Consider the following 26,559-nt stretch of genomic DNA (forward strand, 5'->3'; position numbering starts at 1 on the left):
GCAAGGGTAGGACGTATGCATGGGTTGGGGACCTCTGGACACATCTCAGAGAGAGTCACAAACTGGGGTCCAAAGCTTGATCCAGCCCGCAGACAAGTGCTGTTTGGCCCAGTGTTGGAAACTTTGTTGAATTAGTAGCCAAACATTTGAAAATCAGACAAATTCACATGAAAGCCTGCTTTTCTAACATCTTTCGAGAACTGGAAGATATGAAGACATTGGTCTTGCATCCCAGCATGGCACTGATCTGAAGAGCAGAGGGACCTTGAATGGGAAGACAGTATCCAACATGAACAAATTCCACCAGGAACTGGCATTCATTAAAGAGTCTGACTCCTGTGGACACTGGAGTTTGCAGTAAGCTAAAGCAATACAGGGATTTCCCAGGTGGTTCAGTGGTAAAGAATCTGTCTGCCAAGGCAGGGGACATGGGTTCAATCCCTGTAAAAGGAAATGGCAACCCACTCTGGTATTCTTGCCTGGGAAATCCCATGGACAGAGCAGACTGGTGGGCTACAGTTCACAGGGTCGCAAAAGAGTCAGACATGACTTGGTGACTAAACGACAAAAACAAAAAGCAATACTGACCATTAAAAATATAATATGAGCCATCTATGTCACTTAAAACTTTCTAGTAGCCATATTTTAAAATATATTTAATGTGATAATAATTTTAATACTAGCGTCACTGAACCCAGTACAGCCTAAAGATTATGGTTTCAACATGTAATCAATATACAGAATGATGGATGAGATAGTATACATTCTTTTTCTTCTATTAAGTCTTTGAAACCTAGTTTGCATTTTTATATTTATAGCACATTCAATTTGGACAAATCACATTTTGAACAGCCTCATGCGGCTAGTAGCAACTATACTGGACAGTACGGGTCTAAAGGATATTAGGAGATGCTGAGGGCATATTGATAGATAGCTTAGGGCAAGTAGGGAAAAGAACTAATATTTACTTAAGCATTGCTTGATATCCATGATCTCATTTAATGTTCAGAGCAACTTTGTAGGCAGATATGGGCTAGATTTCATCTTTGAACCTCAGAGAGGGTAAGCAATTCACCCATGTTCACACTAGGGCATGGCAGAATCTGAGTTTTGAATAGAGATTTATCTGTCTCCAAATCCAGGTTTGTTTGGCATCATTAAAAAGATAATTGGGCATTCTAGGAAGTTAGAATGTACAGCTTGATGTTGAAAAGATGGTTTTGAGGACTTCAACAAGGGGCTGTATGTCCAAATCATAAAAAGCAATTAGGGAATGCCTGTGAATACATTCAGGAGACCAGTTTTGATCTAAAGAGGGAATATGCCTATGGCCCAGAGCAAAGGAAGCTTCTCTCTCCGGGGGGGAAAAAGGAAAACATAAAATGGGATAGCCTGGGGATGGGTGCTGTGCAGTCAGAGTAGGGAAGAAAGTTGACTCTAAATTTGGAACAAAATTCAAATTCCTTGGAAATTCTTCAACTTGAAATATGCAAGGAAAACAAAAGAGATGAAGAGGAACCTATAGATTAAGAGTCTTAAAAGACATGTATGTCAACCAATAGCAATGTATGGAGTTTATTTGGATCCTGATACATAAACAAACAAACAAACTCTTAAAAAAATGACATTAATGAGATAATTGGAAGTTTGATCACTGACTGGATATTTGAGGATATTAATGAAATACTGTTAATTTTTAAGGTATGACAATGGTACTGTGATAGTTACAAAAAAAAAATCCCTTATCTTTTAAGGTAAAATACTGAAATATTTATACATGAAATGAAATGATGTCTGGTATTTGCTTCAAAATAATTCTTATTGATGTAAACCCACACCAACCAGACTGAGAAGCATGAGAGCTGGTGCTGGTGCAGGCAGAACAGAGCATTCACTGGGCTCCTTTGAACGAATGGACTGCAGCTGAGTGTGTGGGCAAAAGAGGCAGCACAGGAAACAGGAGGGAAAGACTGTTGACACTGGTATCTTTAGAGGAGTAAGAGCCCCAATATCCACCTGAGGACTGTAACAACTGACCCGGAGGAGAAACTGATAGAATCTAGCATGGGAACCTTTTATAAGGAAGGGAGCTGAGAGTGACTGTTAGCAAAGTGGACTGTATTTGCTTCCCTTTTAAAATACACTATTCTGAAAATCCCTCTGCTATAGATAATATAAGGTGCAATGCTGCCTTGAATTTATCAAACATTCTGAATTGGTAATAATTTAAATGAATGAGGTTGTAAAGTCAGTTATTTCTCCCATCCTATCAGAACAATGTGCTCTCTGAAGACCTCCTGTGCTGACAGATGACAGCTGCCCAAAATGCACTGAGCATCCTTGGTCATGTATAAAGAAATGGGAAGTGGGTCTGGAAAGGTGGTCCAAGACCATGGCTGGACAGGAAACAGCTGATGGCCAGCTTGCTGGTTACCTCTGCAGAATGCATAGAGTAGTTGGGTGGCAGCTTTTCCAAGGCAACTGGGAGACAGTAGGATCCAGTTTGAAGACGTTCATTTAAGAGAATTGGCAGCCACTGAAACAGATGATGTAAAGAATAAAATGGTATTTATCACAGCAGATAATTCTGGCAATTTGTCTAGCTCACAATAATCAAATGCAACTAAATGATGATTAGATATTGACCAGGGCTCTTTTGGGCAGTAATTTCTGTCAAGTTCTTTGCATTTTAAATTCCTTGAGAGCTCCTGAGATGGTATTATCAATGATTCACTGCTTTCAGAGCCAAACTAGTAGCATTTTTTTCTTTAAGGCTAATGTTTGTGTGTGTCTAAACATTAAGGTTCAGTTTATCTTTTATATATTTTAAAGAAATAACTCTTTCTCCTTGGAGGAAAAAGTTATTTTTATATGTGAAGCACGCACACACACACACACACACACACACACACACACACACTTTGGAAATAATGCACATTGTAATGCTTTTTTATAAATGAGTATTCTTTCAGTATCGATCACCTACTACCTTTCATTCCTGAAATTGTCATTTGCTAAGTCAAGTCATCTCCGCTCTGCTACTTCTAACAGGAAAAAAACAAGTGAAGAGAATAGTTGCTTATCTCTGCAGGTACCCTGGACGCACCAGCAACCACAGTGTGAATTTGCCAGTTGAAAACAACTCACTGAATATCCCAGGAGACTTTCTACTGAGTTTCCTTGCTTCTGCTGACAGCTGATATGATAGAAGGTGAACAGGAGGTGGTGATTTACTGTAAGCTTAGCAGGGAGCTTAATTTTCACTTCTTCATAGAAGTCAGGAGACCTGTTTCAAAAATACATCATACATGAATAACTTTTAGCAAGAATGATGGCTGCTCTGACTATAAATTGTAACATCATGGACCCTCTGCCCCTCAGGATTTGCCTGCTTGGTGTTTCACTCTTCATTTTACATCAGCCTGCTCCTAGCTGAAAGTCCTTGAGATCAAGCTTATGTCACTGGATACACTTCACTTACATAAGGCTGCTCACAAACTAAAAGCTTTGTCAGGAAAAAAAAAAAATCCCTGCATAAAATAGAAAAATCCAACAACTTAATTTGGACAAGGGATGAAGTGTAGAGTCCTGCTCTAACCTCCTTTTCTATTTCTACCGCAAGAACAGGGTATGACACTCAGCTGGCACTCGACAAAAATTTGGGGAAAACAAATGAAGGATGCAGGAAGGAAAGGGGACCTGATTTTACTGAATTATGAAGTCCAGGAGTTTACTAACAGCTTCATGTCCATTACTCATTTAACCCTCATCTCAGTCCAAGAGGATAGGTTCAGAAAAGTACTTAAATGGGCCAAGGTTACCAGGCTGGGGTCAAATCCAAGTCCGTCTGGTCCCAAAAATGTGAGTAACAGTTAAGACATTATTCTGTGACTCAATTTACCCACATAAAAATGAGTGTTCCATTTCTCCTTTGGTCAACTTAAATCTTAAAGCAGGCAGTGGCATAGTGTGGAGTGGTGTATAGAAAACAAGGAGACACAGCAAGGACTGGATTTTGCTTCTGGCCCCTCCAGTGTCTCAAAGCTAAGCAGGACACTTTTTTCTTTATGTAACAGCATAAAACCTCTCAGTATCACACTAGGGCGAAAGTTTCCAGAAAAGTCAAAACAGTATTAGGTTCTTGAAGACACATTCTCCCAATCACAGTTACTGGCAAAAACTGTCCATCTGCAACACAGAATCAGGGAACTGGCATGGGCCATCTCTGTCCCTTAGTCCCTGAATTTTAAAAACTGGTAGGAGGAATCACCTAGAAGATTCAGAAAATCAAGGAGATAATGAAACAAGCTTGGCATATGTTTAGAACTGGGAAATACACTTACTTGTTATGGTATGTAACAGCTGTGTATACTTCCTGAAGAAATTCAGGGCCATTGGATTTTCCAAAGATGACCTGTTTGCCAGTACAGAAAGTGTCAAATTAACTGTGATATTTGAGTAAATCAAATCAACAATCATCCCAGTGGGATGCTCTGGTCTCATCAGATCAGATCAGTCGCTCAGTCGTGTCCGACTCTTCACAACCCCATGAATCGCAGCACGCCAGGCCTCCCTGTCCATCACCAACTCCCAGAGTTCACCGAGACTCACGTCCATCAAGTCAGTGATGTCATCCAGCCATCTCATCCTCTGTCGTCCCCTTCTCCTCCTGCCCCCAGTCCCTCCCAGCATCAGAGTGTTTTCCAATGAGTAAACCCTTCGCATGAGGTGGCCAAAGTACTGGAGTTTCAGCTTTAGCATCAGTCCTTCCAAAGAAATCCCAGGGCCGATCTCCTTCAGAACGGACTGGTTGGATCTCCCTGCAGTCCAAGGGACTCTCAAGAGCCTTCTCCAACACCACAGTTCAAAAGCATCAATTCTTCGGTGCTCAGCTTTCTTCACAGTCCAACTCTCACATCCATACGTGACCACAGGAAAAACCATAGCCTTGACTAGACGAACCTTTGTTGGCAAAGTAATGTCTCTGCTTTTGAATATGCTATCTAGGTTGGTCATAACTTTCCTTCCAAGGAGTAAGAATCTTTTAATTTCATGGCTGCAGTCACCATCTGCAGTGGTTTTGGAGCCCAGAAAAATAAAGTCTGACACTGTTTCCACTGTTTCCCCATCTATTTCCCATGAAGTGGTGGGACCGGATGCCATGATCTTCGTTTTCTGAATGTTGAGCTTTAAGCCAACTTTTTCACTCTCCTCTTTCACTTTCATCAAGAGGCTTTTGAGTTTCTCTTCACTTTCTGCCATAAGGGTGGTATCATCTGCATATCTGAGGTTATTGATATTTCTCCCGGCAATCTTGATTCCAGTTTGTGTTTCTTCCAGGCCAGCGTTTCTCATGATGTACTCTGCATGTAAGTTAAATAAACAGGGTGACAATATACAGCCTTGATGTACTCCTTTTCCTATTTGGAACCAGTCTGTTGTTCCATGTCTGGGTCTAACTGTTGCTTCCTGACCTGCATACAGATTTCTCAAGAGGCAGGTCAGGTGGTCTGGTATTCCCATCTCTTTCAGAATTTTCTACAGTTTATTCTGATCCACACAGTCAAAGGCTTTGGCATAGTCAATAAAGCAGAAATAGATGTTTTTCTGGAACTCTCTTGCCTTTTCTATGATCCAGCGGATGTTGGCAATTGGATCTCTGGTTCCTCTGCCTTTTCTAAAACCAGCTTGAACATCAGGAAGTTCACGATTCACATATTGCTGAAGCCTGGCTTGGAGAATTTTGAGCATTACTTTACTAGCGTGTGAGATGAGTGCAATTGTGCAGTAGTTTGAGCATTCTTTGGCATTGCCTTTCTTTGGGATTGGGATGAAAACTGACCTTTTCCAGTCCTGTGGCCACTGCTGAGTTTTCCAAATTTGCTGGCATATTGAGTGCGGCACTTTCACAGCATCATCTTTCAGGATTTGAAATAGCTCAACTGGAATTCCATCACCTCCACTGGCTTTGTTCGTAGTGATGCTTTCTAAGGCCCACTTGACTTCACATTCCAGATGTCTGGCTCTAGGTCAGTGATCACACCATTGTGATTCTGTGGGTCGTGAAGATCTTTTTTGTACAGTTCTTCTGTGTATTCTTGCCATCTCTTCTTAATATCTTCTGCTTCTGTTAGGTCCATACCATTTCTGTCCTTTATCGAGCTCATCTTTGCATGAAATGTTCCTTTGGTATCTCTGATTTTCTTGAAGAGATCCCTAGTCTTTCCCATTCTGTTGTTTTCCTCTATTTCTTTGCATTGATGGCTGAGGAAGGCTTTCTTATCTCTTCTTGCTATTCTTTGGAACTCTGCATTCAGATGTTTATATCTTTCCTTTTCTCTTTTGCTTTTCACTTCCCTTCTTTTCACAGCTATTTGTAAGGCCTCCCTAGGCAGCCATTTTGCTTTTTTGCATTTCTTTTCTATGGGAATGGTCTTGATCCCATTAAGAGCGCTGAGTTCTACATGTGACCCAACTGATGCAGAAGAACTGGCTACAAAAATAAATTGAGACCTCAGGGGGCTACATCAGTGACTGAGGGCCACAGGCTTGTGAGACTAGAAAGCCAGTGCTCTCTCCATTTGCCTCTCCACCTAGAGGTCTGTACTACAGGGCAATGTCAAAGGGTTGCATCCTCAGTGAGATCCCTTTTCCAGCCTCTTTTCCCTGGTTGCTTTGGTCATTAGGATCTTCACTTGCCACATATTTATGCTATTTAGAAAGACTCCTCTTTGGACACACATTAGCCCAAAAGGCCCATGACTTCACAAGTGGACTCACTTTTTGAAGAGCCTTCCCTTCTAGATGCAATAATGTCCATGCCAGGCCCAAGAGCTTGATGAGTGGTGAACAGGCTGGAGTCTGGCCCCTACTTGTCTCTGGCTGGGAACCCTGGCTACCATCAGGATCTGCAGAGTTGTACCCGGCAGCCCTGATAGACTTGCCAGGGGTGAGAGCAGTGAGAACTAGGGGAATCTTCCTCCTAGGGTTTCCTCCCCACAACAACTGCAAGAAGATATGTTGTGCTGGGAAGGTAGGTGGGACATTAAAATATGGTTTACTGAATCACTTTACTGTATATATTGCAAACATTGGTACAACACTGTAAATCAACTATACTTCAATTTAAAACAATCTGGCCATTAAAAATTAATTAATTAAAATACAGTTTTATGAAAAGTGAATATTTGAAGAATGGGAGCACTGGAAAAAATGTCAATAGAATTCTATGACTTAAAACAGTAATAGCTAACCACCATTTCATTTATAGGCAGCTGGTTAAAAAAAACACAAATTCTGGGGTTTGGGGCTCCTTAGGGGACACTGCATTACATATTATTATTTGATTTATCTTTTACCTCAGGATGAAGATCCATTCCTAGAAGGTGTTGAGATGGTGTATTTTTATTGTTACTAGGCATCACTTTTTTTTTCAAATCTCTAGATGTGGACTCGGAGAAGGCAATGGCACCCCACTCCAGTACTGTTGCCTGGAAAATCCCATGGACGCAGGAGCCTGGTGGGCTGCAGTCCATGGGGTCGCGAAGAGTTGGACACGGCTCAGCGACTTCCCTTTCATTTTTCACTTTCATTCATCGGAGAAGGAAATGGCAGCCCACTCCAGTGTTCTTGCCTGGAGAATCCCAGGGACGGGGGAGCCTCGTGGGCTGCAGTCTACGGGGTCGCACAGAGTCGGACACGACTGAAGCGATTTAGCGGCAAATGTGGACTGGGGCTTGAGGAGATGTGTACCACAGCATACAACTGGAAGTACAGCAAACACGGCCGACTCCCTGGGCCGGGCTCTCTACTTCCTATGCTGTAAGGATGGTTGGAACAAATTCGTGATATTTTTCAGTCCTCTAAAATGATACGCGTTTCCGAATTTCACAGCTCACTGTGGAGTAAGTTTCAACTTAGGCTGACCCGGATTCCCTATCAGTATCCTGGGACCAGTATCCTGGAACCAGTAATGGACCAGCCACAAAGTGCTCTGCACACCCTCAGTGGTACTGGCCTGAATCAACACATACTGTAGCCTGACCAGCCCTGGATTTTGTCTGTGTGAACTGACAAGGAAGTTCAGCCCACCCTGCTTAGAGGCAAATGTTTATTCCCCTCCTTACTGGCATAGCACTGCTGGCATCCTCTCCACACATAAACTGGATTTTGATTGTGATGTTCCGGGCAGATGCTAGTTTGTTAGCAAAGTTCAGCCTCTGTGGGTAGACATACAGAAGGTTTCTGGAAAAGAAAAGATGAGGAGCCAATCAGTAAGACCTAGAGTCTATTTTAACCAAGTTGTTCAGGGGATGCTGAAGTCTGCACTCATAAGGTGACTGTTCTGAAGGAGATTTTCCTCTCAGAAGTGAACTACCTTTGGAGAATAAATGCATTATTGTTGATTCTTTGTCTTCAACTGCAGTGATCTGATAATAACCAACACTGTTCTCTGTTTTGCTACACAGACAGAGGTGTCTGCTGCAGCTGAGAAAGTCCTGGAATGTGGAAATCTGCCCAGAGGTAACTATATGTCTGATACAAAGATAAGAAAACAAAAAGGTTCCGCTCATTTTAAAAAGAAATCATGGCCACAGGCAATGGCCTAATTTCATTTCTCCTTTCTAATCCCACGTAGCACTTTTCTAAAAAAGAATCTTAATTGGGCTGCACCAGGCTACATGCAGTATCTTAGTTTCCAGACCAGGGATTGAACCTGTGCCCCCTGGTTCAAGTGGAAGAGCAGTCTTAACCACTGGACGACCAGGGAAGTACCCACAGTTTCAATTTTTTTATTGTCATGACATATTACACTGGTTTAACTTTCTTTTCTTTTATAAGATGACAGTTCATCTAAGCCCAATTAGCTATGTAACATAATAATACAACACTATGAATAATATACTCATCCATTCAACAACTATAGGACAAATACTAGGCTGACTATAACTTTGTATATTTTTTCTTTCTATTTGCATTACTACTACTATAATCCACTAAAAAGTAAGCTCCATGAGGGCAGAGATTTTTATCTGATGTTTTTGATTCACTGATGTATTCCCAGCACTACACTGGTGCCTGGGACATAGTAGGTGCTAAAAAAATTACTTGTTGAACAAAAGAATGAATGTGTATACATTCAATTAATCATATTCCTGACTTTAAGCAACAACAGCAGTACTAATATTTATAAGTATCATTAATATTTATCCACAGACTGGTTTCAAATAGGAAAAGGAGTATGTCAAGCATGTATATTGTCACCCTGCTTATTTAAGTTATATGCAGAGTACATCATGAGAAACGCTGGGCTAGAAGAAGCACAAGCTGGAATCAAGATTGCCAGAAGAAATATCAATAACCTCAGATATGCAGATGACACCACCCTTATGGCAGAAAGTGAAGAGGAACTAAAAAGCCTCTTGATGAAAGTGAAAGAGGAGAGTGAAAAAGTTGAAAGCTCAACATTCAGAAAACTAAGAACATGGCATCTGGTCCCATCACTTCATGGGAAATAGATGGGGAAACAGTGGAAACAGTGTCAGACTTTATTTTTTTGGGCTCCAAAATCACTGCAGATGGTGATTGCAGCCATGAAATTAAAAGACGCTTATTTCTTGGAAGGAAAGTTATGACCAACCTAGATAGCATATTAAAAAGCAGAGATATTACTTTGCCAACAAAGGTCCGTCTAGTCAAGGCTATGGTTTTTCCAGTGGTCATGTATGGATGTGAGAGTTGGATTGTGAAGAAAGCTCAGTGCCAAAGAATTGATGTTTTTGAACTGTGGTGTTGGAGAAGACTCTTGAGAGTCCCTTGGACTGCAAGGAGATTCAACCAGTCCATCCTAAAGGAGATCAGTCCTGGGTGTTCACTGGAAGGACTGATGCTAAAGCTGAAACTCCAATACTTTGGCCACCTCATGAGAAGAGCTGACTCATTGGAAAAGACTCTGATGCTGTGAGTGATTCGGGGCAGGAGGAGAAGAGGACGACAGAGGATGAGATGGCTGGATGGCATCACCGACTCGACAGACATGAGTTTGAGTGAACCCCGGGAGTTGGTGGTGGACAGGGAGGCCTGGTGTGCTGCAGTTCATGGGGTCGCAAAGAGTCGGACGTGACTGAGCAACTGAACTGAACTGAACTGAATATTTATCCTAAGATGGGTAGTTTCTTTAATTTTCAAAATTATCCTATATATAGATACTATTTTCATGGCAACACCCCCACAACACAAATGAAAAAAAAAATGATATAGTTAGGAAACGGCAATCAAGAGCTGAAGTCAGGCACTCTGGATACAGAGTCACTCTGTTAACCTTATCCAAGCTCTATTCTTGTCAGATAAGGCTCCCATTAAATAAAATGATAAGAATGGCCTTTTCAGACTATTCATGACACCTCTCAGGCAAGCTTGCCTTAATTCTCGGGATCTCATTAACAGCTGAGCGTAAACAGTACACCAAAGGCTGATTTGACTGTGTCATGTTCTCTGGGAAAGTCTCCTGTCTTCCTCACTCTTGGTCCACGATTCTAAATCCTAATTGCACATTCTCCCCAAAGGGACATATTCTGGCCCCAAAGGCTTTAGATGACAAAACAACCTTTGTGTGAACTAGATTATCAAGAGAACAGTGATCAAGAAGGAGGACCAGGTGATCAGATTTTTCCCTCTGTGAATAAAGGTTCTCATGATACTTTACAAGGGTTTGCATATTAATCCATACCAGAGCTTCTCAGCCTCACCACTACTGACATTTTGGACTGGATAGTTCCTTGTCATGGGGAGTTTCCTGCACATTGTCGGATGTTTAGCAGCATCCCTGGCCTCTACCCACTAGATGTTAGTAGTATCTCCCCTCTACTCAGCTGTGACGAGTAAAAATGTCTCCAGACATTGCCACATGTCCCCAGGAGTGGCAAAGTCACCCTCACTTGAGAACCACTGACCTATACATGTGAATTTTGCATTACAAATCTATATAACTATGCTGGCAAATTTCTTTTCTTTAACAGATATAATCAGTGCATCTAGTGGGTCCATACTCACATGTAAAGGGTTTCCATTGGAAAAGTATAAAGTCAATACTCAAGAATTAGGCAGAAGAAAATTTTTAATGTTTGATTTATGATGTCAGAGGTAGTCAGGGACTGAAAAACCAAAAGAAAAAGACTTGACTGACACTGTTGTTCAGTTCTATCCTCTTCATGATAACCTCCCCCTTGTGGGTGTGCACTGTGTGTGTGCACGAATGCACACATGGACCAATATTTACATAAATCCATGAATTTACCCCATGGATCTTTCTTGCTACAACAGTATCAACAGTGACAACACTAATAACCACAACCCTGGAAAGTCTCAATGACTAGGCTAGTGAACCTCCGTCTGATGGACACGCAGATGAGAAACTGAGGCCCTGAGAGGTAAAGTGACAGTTCACTCCATGAATTAGCCTCCAAGTGGGCACAGAGTCCAGTTCGGCGCTGACTCTACAATGGCTGTCTCAGGGATGCCTTGCAAATCTTGCTCAGTCACACTGAGGGACCCCACCTTCGATGCAGGCAGATGGAGCTGAACTTCAGAGGCCATCAGGAAGGGTCACAGATTAGTAATGAAGGCAGAAGGCAGTTCATGGTTGGCAACACAGGTGTCCATGTGGCTTATACACTCCTCTCTGCTTGCTCTCCGTCATCTCCGCGGCCACCACACCCACCAGCAGAGCCAATGTTTACTGAGTGGCCGTGTGGGTAGTGGTTAAGGGCTCTGAAGTCAGACTTGGGCAACCTGCTTAGCCTTTCCAAAGCCTTTCCTAAGCTAACCCCAATGGGGTTAGTAATTGCACCCACTTCCTAGGGCCACAGGGAATGTTAATGAAGAAGAACTTAGTGATAGCGAGGTGATGAGTATTATTTCCACAGAGCTAAAGTGAGATACACACCCCAACCTACACCCTCCGCTCCAGATTATCCTCATTTCTCACCTGGATTTCCACAGTGCTTTCTGCATTGCTTTCTCTTCTAGATTTGCCCCATTCACTGGACTCCTTATATGTTGGTTAGAAGGATCTTTCCAAAGTGTAAAACGGATGATGTCAGGCGCCTACAAGAGTTCCTAAACATCTTCTCATGGGCCTACAAGATCTGGCCCTTGGCAATTTCTCTGATGTTACCAGGCATCACTTTCCCACACTGGCCTTCTTCAAGGCCCAGAATATTTCAAACTCATTCTCACCTTGGGGGTTCCTATACCTGCAGTTTTCTCTGCCTAGAAGGGCGTCTCCTGGTTCTCTAACTGACTCATTCCTTCTCATCTCTGGGGTTTTACCTCACATGTCAGATCCTCAAAGAGGTCGTTCTCCCATCCTACTTAATTGGGCCACTCCATTCACATATTTTCTCTCTTTTATAATTATATGATGATCATACATACATATGCTTACAAAAATAATTGATTATGAATAATGATTATGAAAATACATGATTATGAAAATAATATATGTATCCATTCTCTTCAATCTTGAATACTTGCAAAAGTACAGAAAAGTAGAAAGAATAAAACAACAACAATTTGATATCCCAACACAAAATTACTGACAAGGTTAGCATATGTCCTTCTAGTCTTTTCCCCTCTATATGTTAAATATTTTATCTACATATTTATACACAAAACTTTTTAAAAAATTTTGTTGTCATTTAACACTGTTCAGTTATGATCATTTTCTGGTGTCACTAAACATTTGCTTTTTGGCCATACCACATGGCATGTGGGATCTTAGTTCCCCAACCAGGGATCGAATCTCACGCCTGCACTGGAAGGCAGAGTCTTCACCACTGGACTGCCAGGGAAGTCATTAAATAGTTTCAATAAACATGATTTTAATGGATGTATATTATCCCATATTATGAATGTGCCATCATTTCCACAGTCTCAAAAAATAAGCAGTAAGATTATTTCCTTTTCTTTTTTTCAATTCTAAAGTTAGAATGAACACTTTCTATATCTTGCCTCTCTGCAATTCAGGAAGAATCCCTTTTAATTCTAAATAGTTCAGTTTCTTCATCTTTAAATTAATTGAAAAGATACCAATCAACCTTTCTTTATGCTGTGCTAGAAGAAATAATGAGCCAGAGTTCATAAAAATGCTTTGAAGTAGAGAGATGAAAGGGTCTGTGTAAATCACAATGGAAAAGCCCAGCAAGCCTGGATAAGCAAGTCAGCTGTCAGCACACTTGTCTCCTACATCCCAAGCCAGGGCACCACCTACCTGTCCTACACGTCTCCCAACACCAGTCGACAGTTTTGCACGTGGCTTCCAAAGGGGTTGCTGGCCCCTACATTCAAACATCATTATCATGGGCACTCAGCATTCTGCCCTGTATGAATGTACTTTCTGCAGAATACAGAGCAGGAAAGAAACATCCAGAGAATTTAGTCCACATTCCTTTTCTGTCGACCAGAGACTGACTAACCCAGAGAGGTTAAATGATTTTGCCTAAGAATTTTTTTAAGAATATGCATTTTCCAAGGATCATCATAATTCTTACTGGCAAGAATGCTAAGTGATATGTTTTGTTAAATCTGCATGATTTCTAAGAAATGAATGTAAGAAAATAAGTGTTTTCTCTTGGAAGGAAAGATCTACCTACAGGGTCAGTAATCCACAGAGCCTCAACCAGATAAGAAAAATTATCAATAAACTGATAAACAGCCTCATACATTTTATATATGGTAAATTATAAGTGTGTGTGTGTGAGTTGCTCAGTTGTGTCTGACTCTTCGCAACCCCATGGACGGTAGCTTGCCCGGCTCCTTTGTCTACGGAATTCTCCAGGCAAGAATACCACAGTAGGTAGCCATTCCCTTCTCCAGGGGATGTTCCCAACCCAGGAATCAAACCCAGGTCTCCCGCACTGCAGGCAGATTTTTATGGTCTGAGCCACCAGGGAAGACCGAGAATTACATTATCTAATGATTTTTGAGAATGTCAACTATAACTGAACTAGGAATCCCTTGTTACTGCAAAGTTATTTCAGAAGTTTTAGTAACTACAGGCCTGATGTAAGTGTAGGCATTTAGTATAATCTCATCTTTTCCCAAATGTGGGCAAAAAGCCTTCTCTTCAGTCAGGTGCATCACAGCACAGAAGGGGACGTTTAGTATTCATCAACAATTTTCTTTTCAAAGCCACTTCAGATGGCTTCTCTTGATTATAAACTATTTTAGAAACTTCAAATTCTTTCCATTGATTCAGCAACAGCCCCTCAACTTATTTTTAAACTGTTGGCATTGAGCAGCTCTAGGAAGTCAGAAGTTAACTTGTGGAATCTGACCATTATTAGATCCAATTGTTGACAAAACTCTCTCTGCTCTTTATGGTTTTGGGATCATCCTCTATTTCTTTTGCTGAAAACAGGTTAACTCAAGGGACCTTGACATCTTTGAAAGCCACAATGCCAAAAACATCACTTTGGTTTCTCCTCCGTTTAGCCTATCCTTCATCCAGTGCAAGGAAACAAAGAGAAAAGCTGCCCTACAAAACAGAAAAACAAACTATAGAATGGAAGAAAATATTTACAAATGATACAGCTGACAAGGGAATTATCTCCAAAATATACATACAGCTCATATAACTAAAAAAAAAAAAACAACCTAATAAAAAAATGGGCAGAAGATCGAAACAGACATTTCTTCAAAAAAGACATACAGATGGCCAAAAGGCACATAAAAAGATGCTGCTGCTGCTGCTAAGTCACTTCAGTCGTGTCCAACTCTGTGCGACGCCATAGACGGCAGCCCATCAGGCTCCCCATCCCTGGGATTCTCTAGGCCTAGAATACTGGCGTGGGTAGCCATTTCCTTCTCCAATGCATGAAAGTGAAAAGTGAAAGTGAAGTCGCTCAGTCGTGCCTGACTCTTAGCAACCCCATGGACTGCAGCCTACCAGGCTTCTCTGTCCATGGGATTTTCCAGGCAAGAGTACTGGAGTGGGTTGCCATTGCCTTCTCCTGAAAAGATGCTATACAATGCTAATTATTCAGTTCAGTTCAGTTCAGCTGCTCAGTCGTGTCCGACTTTTTGCGACCCCATGAACTGCAGCACGCCAGGCCTCCCTGTCCATCACCAACTCCCGGACTTCACTCAAACTCATGTCCATCAAATCGGTGATGCCATCCAGCCATCTCATCCTCTGTCGTCCCCTTCTCCTCATGCCCCCAGTCCCTCCCAGCATCAGGGTCTTTTCCAACGAGTCAACTCTTCGCATGAGGTGGCCAAAGTACTGGAGTTTTAGCTTTAGCATCAGTCCTTCCAAAGAAATCCCAGGACTGATCTCCTTTAGGATGGACTGGTTGGATCTCCTTGCAGTCCAAGGGACTCTCAAGAGTCTTCTCCAACACCACAGTTCAAAAGCATCAATTCTTCGGCGCTCAGCCTTCTTCACAGTCCAACTCTCACATCCATACATGACCACTGGAAAAACCATAGCCTTGACTAGATGAACCTTGGTTGGCAAAGTAATGCCTCTGCTTTTGAATATGCTATCTAGGTTGGTCATAACTTTCCTTCCAAGGAGGCTTTTAATTTCATGGCTGCAATCACCATCTGCAGTGATTTTGGAGCCCCCAAAAATAAAGTCTGACACTGTTTCCACTGTTTCCCCATCTATTTCTCATGAAGTGATGGGACCAGATGCCATGATCTTAGTTTTCTGAATGTTGAGCTTTAAGCCAACTTTTTCACTCTCCTCTTTCACTTTCATCAAGAGGCTTTTTAGTTCCTCTTCACTTTCTGCCATAAGGGTGATGTCATCTGCATATCTGAGGTTATTGATATTTCTCCCGGCAATCTTGATTCCAGCTTGTGCTTCTTCCAGCCCAGGTTTCTCATGATGTACTCTGCATATACGTTAAATAAGCAGGGTGATAATATACAGCCTTGACGTACTCCTTTCCCAATTTGGAACCAGTCTGTTGTTTCATGTCCAGTTCTAACTGCTGCTTCCTGACCTGCATACAGGTTTCTCAAGAGGCAGGTCAGGTGGTCTGGTATCCCCATCTCTTGAAGAATTTTCCACAGTTTATTGTGATCCACATAGTCAAAGGCTTTGGCATAGTCAATAAAGCAGAAATAGATGTTTTTCTGGAACTCTCTTGCTTCTTCCATGATCCAACGGATGTTGGCAATTGGATCTCTGGTTCCTCTGCCTTTTCTAAAACCAGCTTGAACATCTGGAAGTTCACAGTTTACGTATTGCTGAAGCCTGGCTTGGAGAATTTTGAGCATTACTTTACTAGCGTGTGAGATGAGTGCAATTGTGCGGTAGTCTGATGCTTTGGCATTGCCTTTCTTTGGGACTGGAATGAAAACTGACCTTTTCCAGTCCTGTGGCCCCTGCTGAGTTTTCCAAATTTGCTGGCATAATGAGTGTAGCACTTTCACAGCATCATCTTTCAGGATTTGAAATAGCTCAACTGGAATTCCATCACCTGCACTGGCTTTGTTCGTAGTGATGCTTTCTAAGGCCCACTTAACTTCACATTCCAGGATGTCTGGCTCTAGGTGAGTGATCACACCATTGTGATTATCTTGGTCATGAAGATCTTTTTTGTACAGTTCTTCTGTGTATTCTTGCCATCTCTTCTTAATATGTTCTGCTTCTATTAGGTCCATACCATTTCTGTCCTTTATCAAGCCCATCTTTGCATGAAATGTTCCCCTGGTATCTCTAATTTTCTTGAAGAGATCTCTAGTCTTTCCCATTCTGTTGTTTTCCTCTATTTCTTTGCACTGATCGCTGAGGAAGGCTTTCTTATCTCTTCTTGCTATTCTTTGGAACTCTGCATTCAGATGTTTATATCTTTCCTTTTCTCCTTTGTTTTCGCTTATCTTCTTTTCACAGCTATTTGTAAGGCCTCCCCAGAAAGCCATTTTGCTTTTTTGCATTTCTTTTCCATGGGGATGGTCTTGATCCCTGTCTGCTGTACAATATCAGGAACCTCTGTCCATAGTTTATCAGGCACTCTATGTATCAGATCTAGTCCCTTAAATCTATTTCTCACTTCCTCTGTATAATCATAAGGGATTTGATTTAGGTCATACCTGAATGGTCTAGTGGTTTTCCCTACTTTCTTCAATTTAAGTCTGAATTTGGCAATAAGGAGGGAAACACAAATCAAAACTACAATGAAGCACCACCTCACACCTGTCAGAATGGTCATCATCAAAAAGTTTACAAATAACAAATGCTGGAGAGGGTATGGAGCAAAAGGAACCCTTCTACACTGTTGGTGGGAATGTATATTGGTACAGCCACTAGGGAGAACAGCATAGAAGTTTCTTAAAAAACCAAAAATAGAGCTACCAGATGATCCTGCAGTCCCACTCCAGGGCAAATATATGGAGAAAACCATAATTCAAAAAGATACCATGCACCCCAATGTTCATTGCAGCACTATTTACAACAAGACATGGAAGCAACCTAAATGTTCATTGACAGATAATGGATAATGATATAACCTAAGCTGCTTTTATATCAGGGAAGGTGAGCTTGTATGATTAGTGATCCTCATCAGGTAAGATTCTGAGTGAGACTATCCTTTTTAAAAAACTACAAAATGGAGCTGCCCTGGTGGCTCTGTCACAAAGAATTCACCTGCCAATGCAGAGGATACAGGTTTGATCCCTGACCTGGGAAGATCCCACATGCCGAGGAGCAACTAAGTCCGTGGGCCACAACTCCTGAGCTGTGCTCCAGAGCCCAGCAACTGCATCTCCTGAGCCCGCATGCCACAAGCACTGCAGCCCGAGTGCCCTGGAGCTTATGCGCCACAAGAGAAGCCGCCATGCAAAGCCTGCACGCCACAACTAGAGAGCAGCCCCCACTCACCGTGACTAGGGAAGAACCCACGCGGCAACAGAGACCCAGCGCAGCCAAAGTAAATACAGTTATCTTAAAAGCAAGCAAAACTACCAAATGGTCTACAGATAGAAGGTGGACAAGTCAATTTCCTCACCTTTTCATTACATAAAAAGGCTGGAGTTAAGTCTCAAATGCAATGAAACTCAAGAAGAACTTGGAAAATTGCAAGATATGATACAAATGAAGATTCTTTTCCTATCAAGACTATAAATGTAAAACAGCTAGTGGACTTTACAGTGCAACCTTAAACATGCTGCAGGGCAGTGAGATCTTAAAACATGTCACTTAACGAATGGATCGATTTCTCTGGGTCTCTCTCTCCATCTTTCAATTGATGTCTCTCATGTATCTCTTGGTGGTGCTCACTTTCTCCCTCTCTCTCCTCTCTCTCTTTCTGTCTTTAATCCATGTATGTGTCTCTGACTCTCTTTCAGTGTCCCTCAGTTTCTCTCTTTCTGTGTCTTTCTGATACACCCTCTCTCATCCTTTTATCTCCCTCACAATCTCTCAGAAAATGGCAAAATGCTCCTGCTGTAGGGGCACTCCTTCAGTTTCACTGAGTCACTAAAATCCATTTTCTTCTGAGTTTGCAAGCGTTTGATGATTTCTCACCCTGGGCTGGGCCTCGGTTGTAGGCAGGATGATAGACACAGAGCCTAAGATTTATGAACGTCTCAGAATTCTACAAAAATGTCTGAGACCCACAAAAATGATTAACTCCAAAATATAAAAAGTAAAACCTCAAGACAAAAATTAATGAATTTTAAATTAAAATTAAATGCTTACCAAATGCAACATTTTATCAGTTGACAGTAACTCTACTGAGTTTAACAATAAGCAAAAAAATCCCCCCCCTAATTTTGCAGGTTGTTATAAAATTATACATTGGGTATATGTAATTAATATAGAAATGGATACATCTTAATATGTTTTAGTTGCCGACAAAGGTCTGTATAGTCAAAGTTATGATTATTCCAGTAGTCATGTATGGATGTGAGAATTGGACCATAAAGAAGGTTGAGTGCTGAAGAATTGATACTTTTTTTTTTTTGAGGGGGTGATACACAGTTTATTGAATTAGATTTTTCTATTTACAACTGAGATCACATCTACATACTATTTTGCTAGTCTACATGGGTACATTATTTCTAACAAGTTTAGACTTACGATGAATGGGCTCAATCATACAAAAATACACGCACACACTCACACTAATTGTTTTAAAACAGTAGTGCATACATTATACTCCTCCTATAAAGCCAGCTTTGATTAAAAACCGCTAGTTTCAAAGATCAGTCTGATTTTGAAGATGAACCAAGATACACGAGGTATGATTCTAAAATCTATCTTAGCCATTTTGTACAGTTGCTATCTTACTGGACTATAGTATATATTTTTAAAAAGGACACTGATGAGGGGCACTATCTGGTATTAACTTTAACCAGACAGCTGACTGCCTGCTCCTCCCCCGCAAAACCTTTGGCCAAGAGTTCTCCACTGTGAAGACTGAAAGGACCTGGTGATACTACAGCAGCAGTCCCATTATGCTTGGAGGTGACAGAAGCAGGGCCACGTCAACCTTTAATTCTACCACACTATGCAACTCACAAACGGTTCTGAGATTAGAACATTTACCACCGTACTCAAAACACTTACAGACATGGAGAGTCAGCTAAAACAAAGGGAAAAAAAAAAGTCATAGGTGGGTAGGTAAGAAGGTAGACAAATGAAGAGTCAAGCTGCTCTGTCCAACACCTGTGCATGTGTGCTTTAACTAAACGAACTCAGGAGACCAGTAGCAGTGGACCTGCTCAATCCCCCTTCCAAATCAGAACAAGACGAAAAAGCTCAGGCTTGAGTTTTCTACTATGCATAGGCTCTGCCGGTGACGAGGAGCTCATAAGCAGGATCTCTACTCCTGTACAACACGATGCAGGCACACAGCATGCCCAGCAGCTGAATAGCTGCAAATGCCAATGCTGCCCAGATAACATGCATCTTGATTTCTTGTAGCTTCTTCACAACTAGAGCCTTACACCCCTCAGCATAGAGATCAGAGGGGTTGGCCAGACTGCCGTTACAGCTGCTGGCTGTCTCTCTGCAACAACTAACAGGGATGCTCTGGTTTTTGGTTTCTTTGAACCAGTCTGTATTTTCCCAGTCTGAATAGTTGTGAATTCCACAACAGTGCAGCTGTCTCTGAACATAGTCAATGGCCCGGCTAGCAGCATCAGGGTTGGTTCCATTGTAGGTCTTACATACCTTCTGAATGCTGCGATCAACTTCATTTTCCACCTTTGCTCTGTAAACATATCCCAAAACCACAACAACAACTTCTGTGACAAAAACCAAGAGTAGGATGATGACAAACGTGGCAAGTCCACAGCGGCTTTCCCGGATTGGGGCACAGCAACCAATTAGCCCAATAATGAAGAGCAGGGCCCCGACAGCTATGATCACCACAGCAGGGATGAGAGTGTACACATCTTCAAAGAAGTGGTCATAGTCGTCGTGAGTGATGAAGACATAGGCTCCAACATAGCATAAAATGCCAGCGGCTCCCCAGAAGATGAGGTTGAGAAACACCAGCACGGTCTTGGAGGAGGTGATGCCACACTGGCCCATGGTGCCGGCGGTCGGCTGTGGCCCTGCTCGGGGAGCGGGACGCGCTCACTGAGTGAGGTGGCAATGGCGACGGCGCCTCCCCGCAGGGAACTGCACGGCCTGTGAGGCATTCACCGCAGCGCCCGGCACCGTCGCGCACCCAGAATTGATACTTTTAAACTGTGGTGCTGGAGGAGACTCTTGAGAGTCCCTTGGACTGCAAGGAGATCAAACCAGTCAATCCCAAAGGAAATCAACCCTGAATATTCACTGGAAGGACTGCTGCTAAAGCTGAAGCTAAATTACTCTGGCCACCTGATGTGAGCAGCCGACTCACTGGAAAAGACCCTGATGCTGGGAAAGACTGAAGGTAGAAGGAGACGGGGTGGCAGAGGATGAGATGGTTAACTAGCATCACCAACTCAATGGACTTGAATTTGAGCAAACTCCAGGAGATAGTGGAGGACAGAGAAGTCAGGCATGCTGAACTCCATGGGGCCACAAAGAGCCAGACACGACTTAGTGACTGAGAAACAACAGCAACACAGGTGCTTTGAGAAGTCCTAAAAGGAACATGGCTGTTGAAATGGGAGAAAGGATGAATAAAATATCAGATAAATTGGTTTTTCTGTTTTATTAGCTTTCTTATAGCTAGAGACACAAGTGCTGGTTTAATAGCAGGCCGTTAGCAATATGCACTGGACTGAAATTGATGGGATAGTAAATTGGAACCTACCTCTCTTGATGCAGCACTACTGAAACAGCTTTTGATATAAAAAGCTCTCCAGGTTTCTAAATAAACACTTTCAACCTAACTACTTTGGCAATTTCAAAGTAATTTCTTTTTCTTTCCCTGGTGTTTTAAAAGTCTCCCTCTCTAACCATTTTTGCAAAGACAGAGCCAAAGAATTGGTAAACTATTTGCTGAAGTGGAAATGTAGCATACCAATTGTATGAATAAGATGCCCTCATTCAAAAACTACAGAAAAGGGCGAGTGGCTCTTACTTCTTTTAAGCAACAGACTTTGAGTTGAGCAGAATGAAATTCAAATGCCTACTAATATAAGTAATGTCTTGTAGTTATCTGATGTCTTTTATTCAAGCATTCCAAAGAAAAAGCAAATCTAGAGATACTACTTTGAGCTATCTATCCAAAGTGAGAAGCCGGAGAGGTGGTTTTGTATATCACTCACATTTCACTGCCAGAAAAATGTATTTTAGATGTAACAGCAAAAGTAGCTAACAACACATATTTCTTACTATGTGCAGGCACCATTCTAACAGTAGCTAACAGTACCAATGACAGTGCTGCTACTTAGCCTCTTTAGGCAGATGGTAAAACTGAGGCCCAGAGAGCTGTATATATAACCTGCGCAGGGCGACACGGCTGGCAAAAGGCACAGCGCAATTCAAATCCAGGCGCCCTGCAGCTCATACTAGATCCAGTGCCCATAGCCACTGCTGCTTCTAAGAACAGTAAACAGTTTCTTTGGTCAACAATGAGGCTCACCAGAACTTTATCATAAGGTGGTCTTTTATTAAATGGTTTACAGGCACTAAGGGATGCTTCCCCAAGAAAATTATAAGAGTTTTTTTTTAATTTAAAATAAAAGCTTAAAAAGTTTAAAATAACTTAAGGATGAGAGTGACTACTGTCCCTTAAGGTGTTAGATAGAGGTTTTGGTATTTTAAATACATTGAGTGCAAATGAAGTTGGAAATCTCAGAGTTTAGCACCTGGTATATTCTCCAAATTTTCCTTTCACCCAGAAATTTTATACCTTGTTATATAATCTCTGTAATCTGCCTCACATACTTTTTTTTACCATGAGAATGTTTATAAATACATGCATAAAAATAAAACATTTGCTATGTCCTCTCTTGTCATTCCATGGTCTCATGCCATTAATTTATGTTTATTCCTATTTCTAATACTCTATAGTTTAGATGAAAGCACAAACTCACAAAGGAATCAGTGAAGAATGGAAAGGAGAAGAAAACGCCTACTGTGTAGGGTGAAGGGAACATTCCACCTTCAGAAATCAGAGCAAGAGAAATAGAATGTACAACTTGTTGTAGGACACCAGCCAGAGTCCACACAAGGACTGCCTGCCTCAGCACAAGAATGGAAGGGGACTCTGGGAATGAGTCACAATTGTTCCTCAGTCACCTCTGTGCTCCGAGGGCTAGGCTGCAATGTCTTGTATAAACGCTGGTATTGTATTCTGGACACTGGGGACCTCTACCTCTCACCTCCACAAAAAGCAAATGCAGTTAAGAAGCCAGAGACAAAATGTTACCATATTGTTTAGAAACACTACAATGATCCAACATGCTCTCTCCACACTCGTCATGTTAAATTAGTACACTCAAAAACAGACTTCGAATGAGAGAGAGAGAAACAGAAAACAACAGCAAACTCTAGGACTTGTCATTACACTACTGTTAAAGACTTACGGCAGGGGCGGGGAGGAACTGTCGACACTTTCTCATGGATGGACTACAATTTGAACATCAAATATGAGGTCTTTGTATAGAATACCTATTATAACTACAAAGAATCCGTCTTTGAACTTGAACTAACTAAATGTTCACAGCTCCTGTATTTCAGACTACCTTTTCTATTACATCAATCCTCATCCCTTCTTTTTTTCCCCCATCCCTTCTTTTATGAGATAGATTAAAAGTTGCTCTTTAGTGAGAGCTTGGTAAGCCAGTATTCTTATAAAATAAAGCAGGACCTCAAGCTGGGACAAAGAGAATGCTACCTTTTAGAAAGAGTTAAAAGCATCTGAGCTCTCCATAAAACCCACTTACTTGTTGAGAAAAAGTTCAGTTGGTTTTCAATCACAAAAGACCTAAAGGGAAAGTTGGGATATTTATGGTCTTAGGTTTTATCTAGATGAGGTTCCCAATGAAAAGAATCACAAATACCCAAGCATTTGAAACATGCTGGAGAAAACTGACTGCTTTAAGAACAAAATATATCTCCCTCCAACTTTGCTTGAAACGTTTTTTTAAAGATATTTTGTCTAGCTGAAATTTTACCAGTTAAGATATCCACATTACCAAATACTTTTTTTGAAACTCTGCTTAGCAGATTGAACATATTATGTGGTTTATATATCATTCACTCTCACTTTAGTATGAATTAGTTTACTCAGTTCCTGCTCTTCTTACAAAAAGGTTAGATTTATGGACTGTAGTGTGAGTGGAGAAAGGAAATAAAAAGGACGACAGGAGATTTCTCTGGTGGTCCGGTTCAGGCTCCTTGCTTCTGATGCAGAGGGCATGAGTTTGATCCCTGGCTGGGGAACTATAACCCCATATGTCTCACACACACACACACACACACACAAAGGATTCAGTTCAGTTCAGTTGCTCAGTCGTGTCTGACTTTTTGCCACCCCATGAATCGCAGCACGCCAGGCCTCCCTGTCCATCACCAACTCCCGGAGTTCACTCAGACTCACGTCCAGCGAGTCAGTGATGCCATCCAGCCATCTTCCTCTGTTGTCCCCTTCTCCTCCTGCCCCCAATCCCTCCCAGCATCAGAGTCTTTTCCAATGAGTCAACTCTTTGCATGAGGTGGCCAAAGTACTGGAGTTTCAGCTTTAGCATAATTCCTTCCAAAGAAATCCCAGGGCTGATCTCCTTCAGAATGGACTAGTTGGATCTCCTTGCAATCCAAGGGACTCTCAAGAGTCTTCTCCAACACTACAGTTCAAAAGCATCAATTCTTCAGTGCTCAGCCTTCTTCACAGTCCAACTCTCACATCCATACATGACCACTGGAAAAAACATAGCCTTGACTAGATGGTCCTTTGTTGGCAAAGTAATGTCTCTGCTTTGAATATGCTATCTAGGTTGGTCATAACTTTCCTTCCAAGGAGTAAGCATCTTTTAATTTCATGGCTGCAGTCACCATCTGCAGTTATCTTGGAGCCCAGAAAAATAAAGTCTGACACTGTTTCCACTGTTTCCCCATCTATTTCCCATGAAGTCATGGGACCAGATGCCATGATCTTCATTTTCTGAATGTGGAGCTTTAAGCCAACTTTTTAACTCTCCTCTTTCACTTTCATCAAGAGGCTTTTTAGTTCCTCTTCACTTTCTGCCATAAGGGTGGTGTCATCTGCATATCTGAGGTTATCGATATTTCTCCCAGCATTTTGATTCCAGCTTGTGTTTCTTCCAGTCCAGCATTTCTCATGATGTACTCTGCATATAAGTTAAATAAGCAGGGTGACAATATACAGCCTTGATGAACTCCTTTCCCATTTTGGAACCAGTCTGTTGTTCCATGTCCAGTTCTAACTGCTGCTTCCTGACCTGCATACAGATTTCTCAAGAGGCAGGTCAGGTGGTCTGGTATTCCCATCTCTTTCAGAATTTTCCACAGTTTATTGTGATCCACACAGTCAAAGGCTTTGGCATAGTCAATAAAGCAGAAATAGATGTTTTTCTGGAACTCTCTTGCTTCTTCCATGATCCAGCGGATGTTGGCAATTGGATCTCTGGTTCCTCTGCCTTTTCTAAAACCAGCTTGAACATCTGGAAGTTCACGGTTCATGTATTGCTAAAGCCTGGTTTGGAGAATTTTGAGCATTACTTTACTAGCGTGTGAGATGAGTGCAATTGTGCGGTAGTTTGAGCATTCTTTGGCATTGCCTTTCTTTGGGATTGGAATGAACACTGACCTTTTCCAGTCCTGTGGCCACTGCTGAGTGTTCCAAATTTGCTGGCATATTGAGTGTAGCACTTTCACAGCATCATCTTTCAGGATTTGAAATAGCTCCACTGGAATTCTATCACCTCCACTAGCTTTGTTCGTAGTGATGCTTTCTAAGGCCCACTTGACTTCTCATTCGAGGATGTCTGGCTCTAGGTCAGTGATCGCACCATCATGATTATCTGGGTTGTGAAGATCTTTTTTGTAGTTCTTCTGTGTATTCTTGCCACCTCTTCTTAATATCTTCTGCTTCTGTTAGGATTGTGGGGTGATTATTAACCATGAGACACTGCTTTGGAGAAGACCCTCAGTTGCTTTGGGTGTGAAGGAGAGTGACAAAGTAAGGGGAAGCTGGGCAAGTTCTCAAATCCAGATTTTTTATCCCAAAATTTGTTCTATAACCTCCTTAAACTTGACACTGACAATATAGTCAAAATGTTCACTGGATAACTGCAGCTCTTCCAACTCCCAGCTAACACCATAGAATGTGGTTTTAAGGTCTATGTTATTTGTATACTCTTTGTAAGTCTCACTTAGGGAGGGCTCAGAAATTTGTTAAATAGGTTAAGCTTCAGTTGGTTTAGTAGAACACTGTTTTCAGTGGGTTTCTTTTTGGATGAAAAGAAAATACATTACATTATTTTTTTATTTAAATTAATGTAATATAATACTTTACATTAATTCTACACAAGCAGAGATCAGAACTACTTTAGCAATATACATTTCAGGTATCTTGAAAAACTCTCCCTTCCACAGCTATATTTTGCATTTCACTCAGAAAATTTATATAAATTATACATATATATACATACATGCATATAAATAGATGTTTCAGAGGTGAGTCGGTGGTGGGTGTAAGGGGGTGTGGGGTAGGTAAGGTGCTACATGATGGGAAACAGGATAAATGACCCCATTCCTTAAAATTGGGTTGGCCAAAAAATTTGGGTTCTTTCTGTAATATCTTACAGAACAACCAGAACGAAATTTTTGGCTAACCCAATATATACAGCTTAGGGTTTTTTCCCTACTACTCTGAATCTAAGACAACTTGGGAAACCTGATTTAACCTGGGTGAAAAAAAAAGAAAACAAAACACGTCGTCCCACATAACAGGCTTGTTTCTTTGGAGGGTGTGTTAGTGAGGGCTGGGGATGGGGACTCCTCTCACCTTAGAGGGTGTGTGAAGAAGCAGTTAATTTTCTATAGGGAGCATGTACTGCAGATGTGCTAGAAATACACCAGGCTGATGGGAACACTCTCCACAGGGAGCCTGGTCCTCAGCATTGGAGGAAGTAAACCAC

At 41.7% G+C, this 26,559-nt stretch overlaps 2 protein-coding genes across 6 annotated transcripts in view; both read right to left on the minus strand.

The window, feature by feature from the left end:
- Positions 1-26,559, minus strand: part of DOCK8 (dedicator of cytokinesis 8) — a 241,736-nt gene that overhangs the window by 86,865 nt on the left and 128,312 nt on the right. For all 5 annotated transcript variants that reach the window (XM_059888931.1, XM_059888930.1, XM_059888932.1 and 2 more), the window contains 4 exons: positions 8,127-8,244; positions 4,344-4,414; positions 3,148-3,286; positions 2,435-2,536 (listed from right to left, as the gene is read on the minus strand). In XM_059888931.1, the coding sequence (XP_059744914.1) occupies positions 2,435-2,536; positions 3,148-3,286; positions 4,344-4,414; positions 8,127-8,244 (430 nt within the window). The remainder of the gene's footprint in view (positions 1-2,434; positions 2,537-3,147; positions 3,287-4,343; positions 4,415-8,126; positions 8,245-26,559) is intronic.
- LOC132345953 (tetraspanin-3-like) lies at positions 13,483-20,622 on the minus strand. Its single transcript, XM_059889449.1, has one exon. The coding sequence runs from the start codon at positions 20,546-20,548 to the stop codon at positions 19,790-19,792; it is 759 nt and encodes a 252-aa protein (XP_059745432.1). The 5' UTR covers positions 20,549-20,622; the 3' UTR covers positions 13,483-19,789.

The sequence above is a fragment of the Bos taurus genome, chromosome 8 (genome assembly GCF_002263795.3).
Source record: "Bos taurus isolate L1 Dominette 01449 registration number 42190680 breed Hereford chromosome 8, ARS-UCD2.0, whole genome shotgun sequence".
Taxonomy (NCBI): domain Eukaryota; kingdom Metazoa; phylum Chordata; class Mammalia; order Artiodactyla; family Bovidae; genus Bos; species Bos taurus.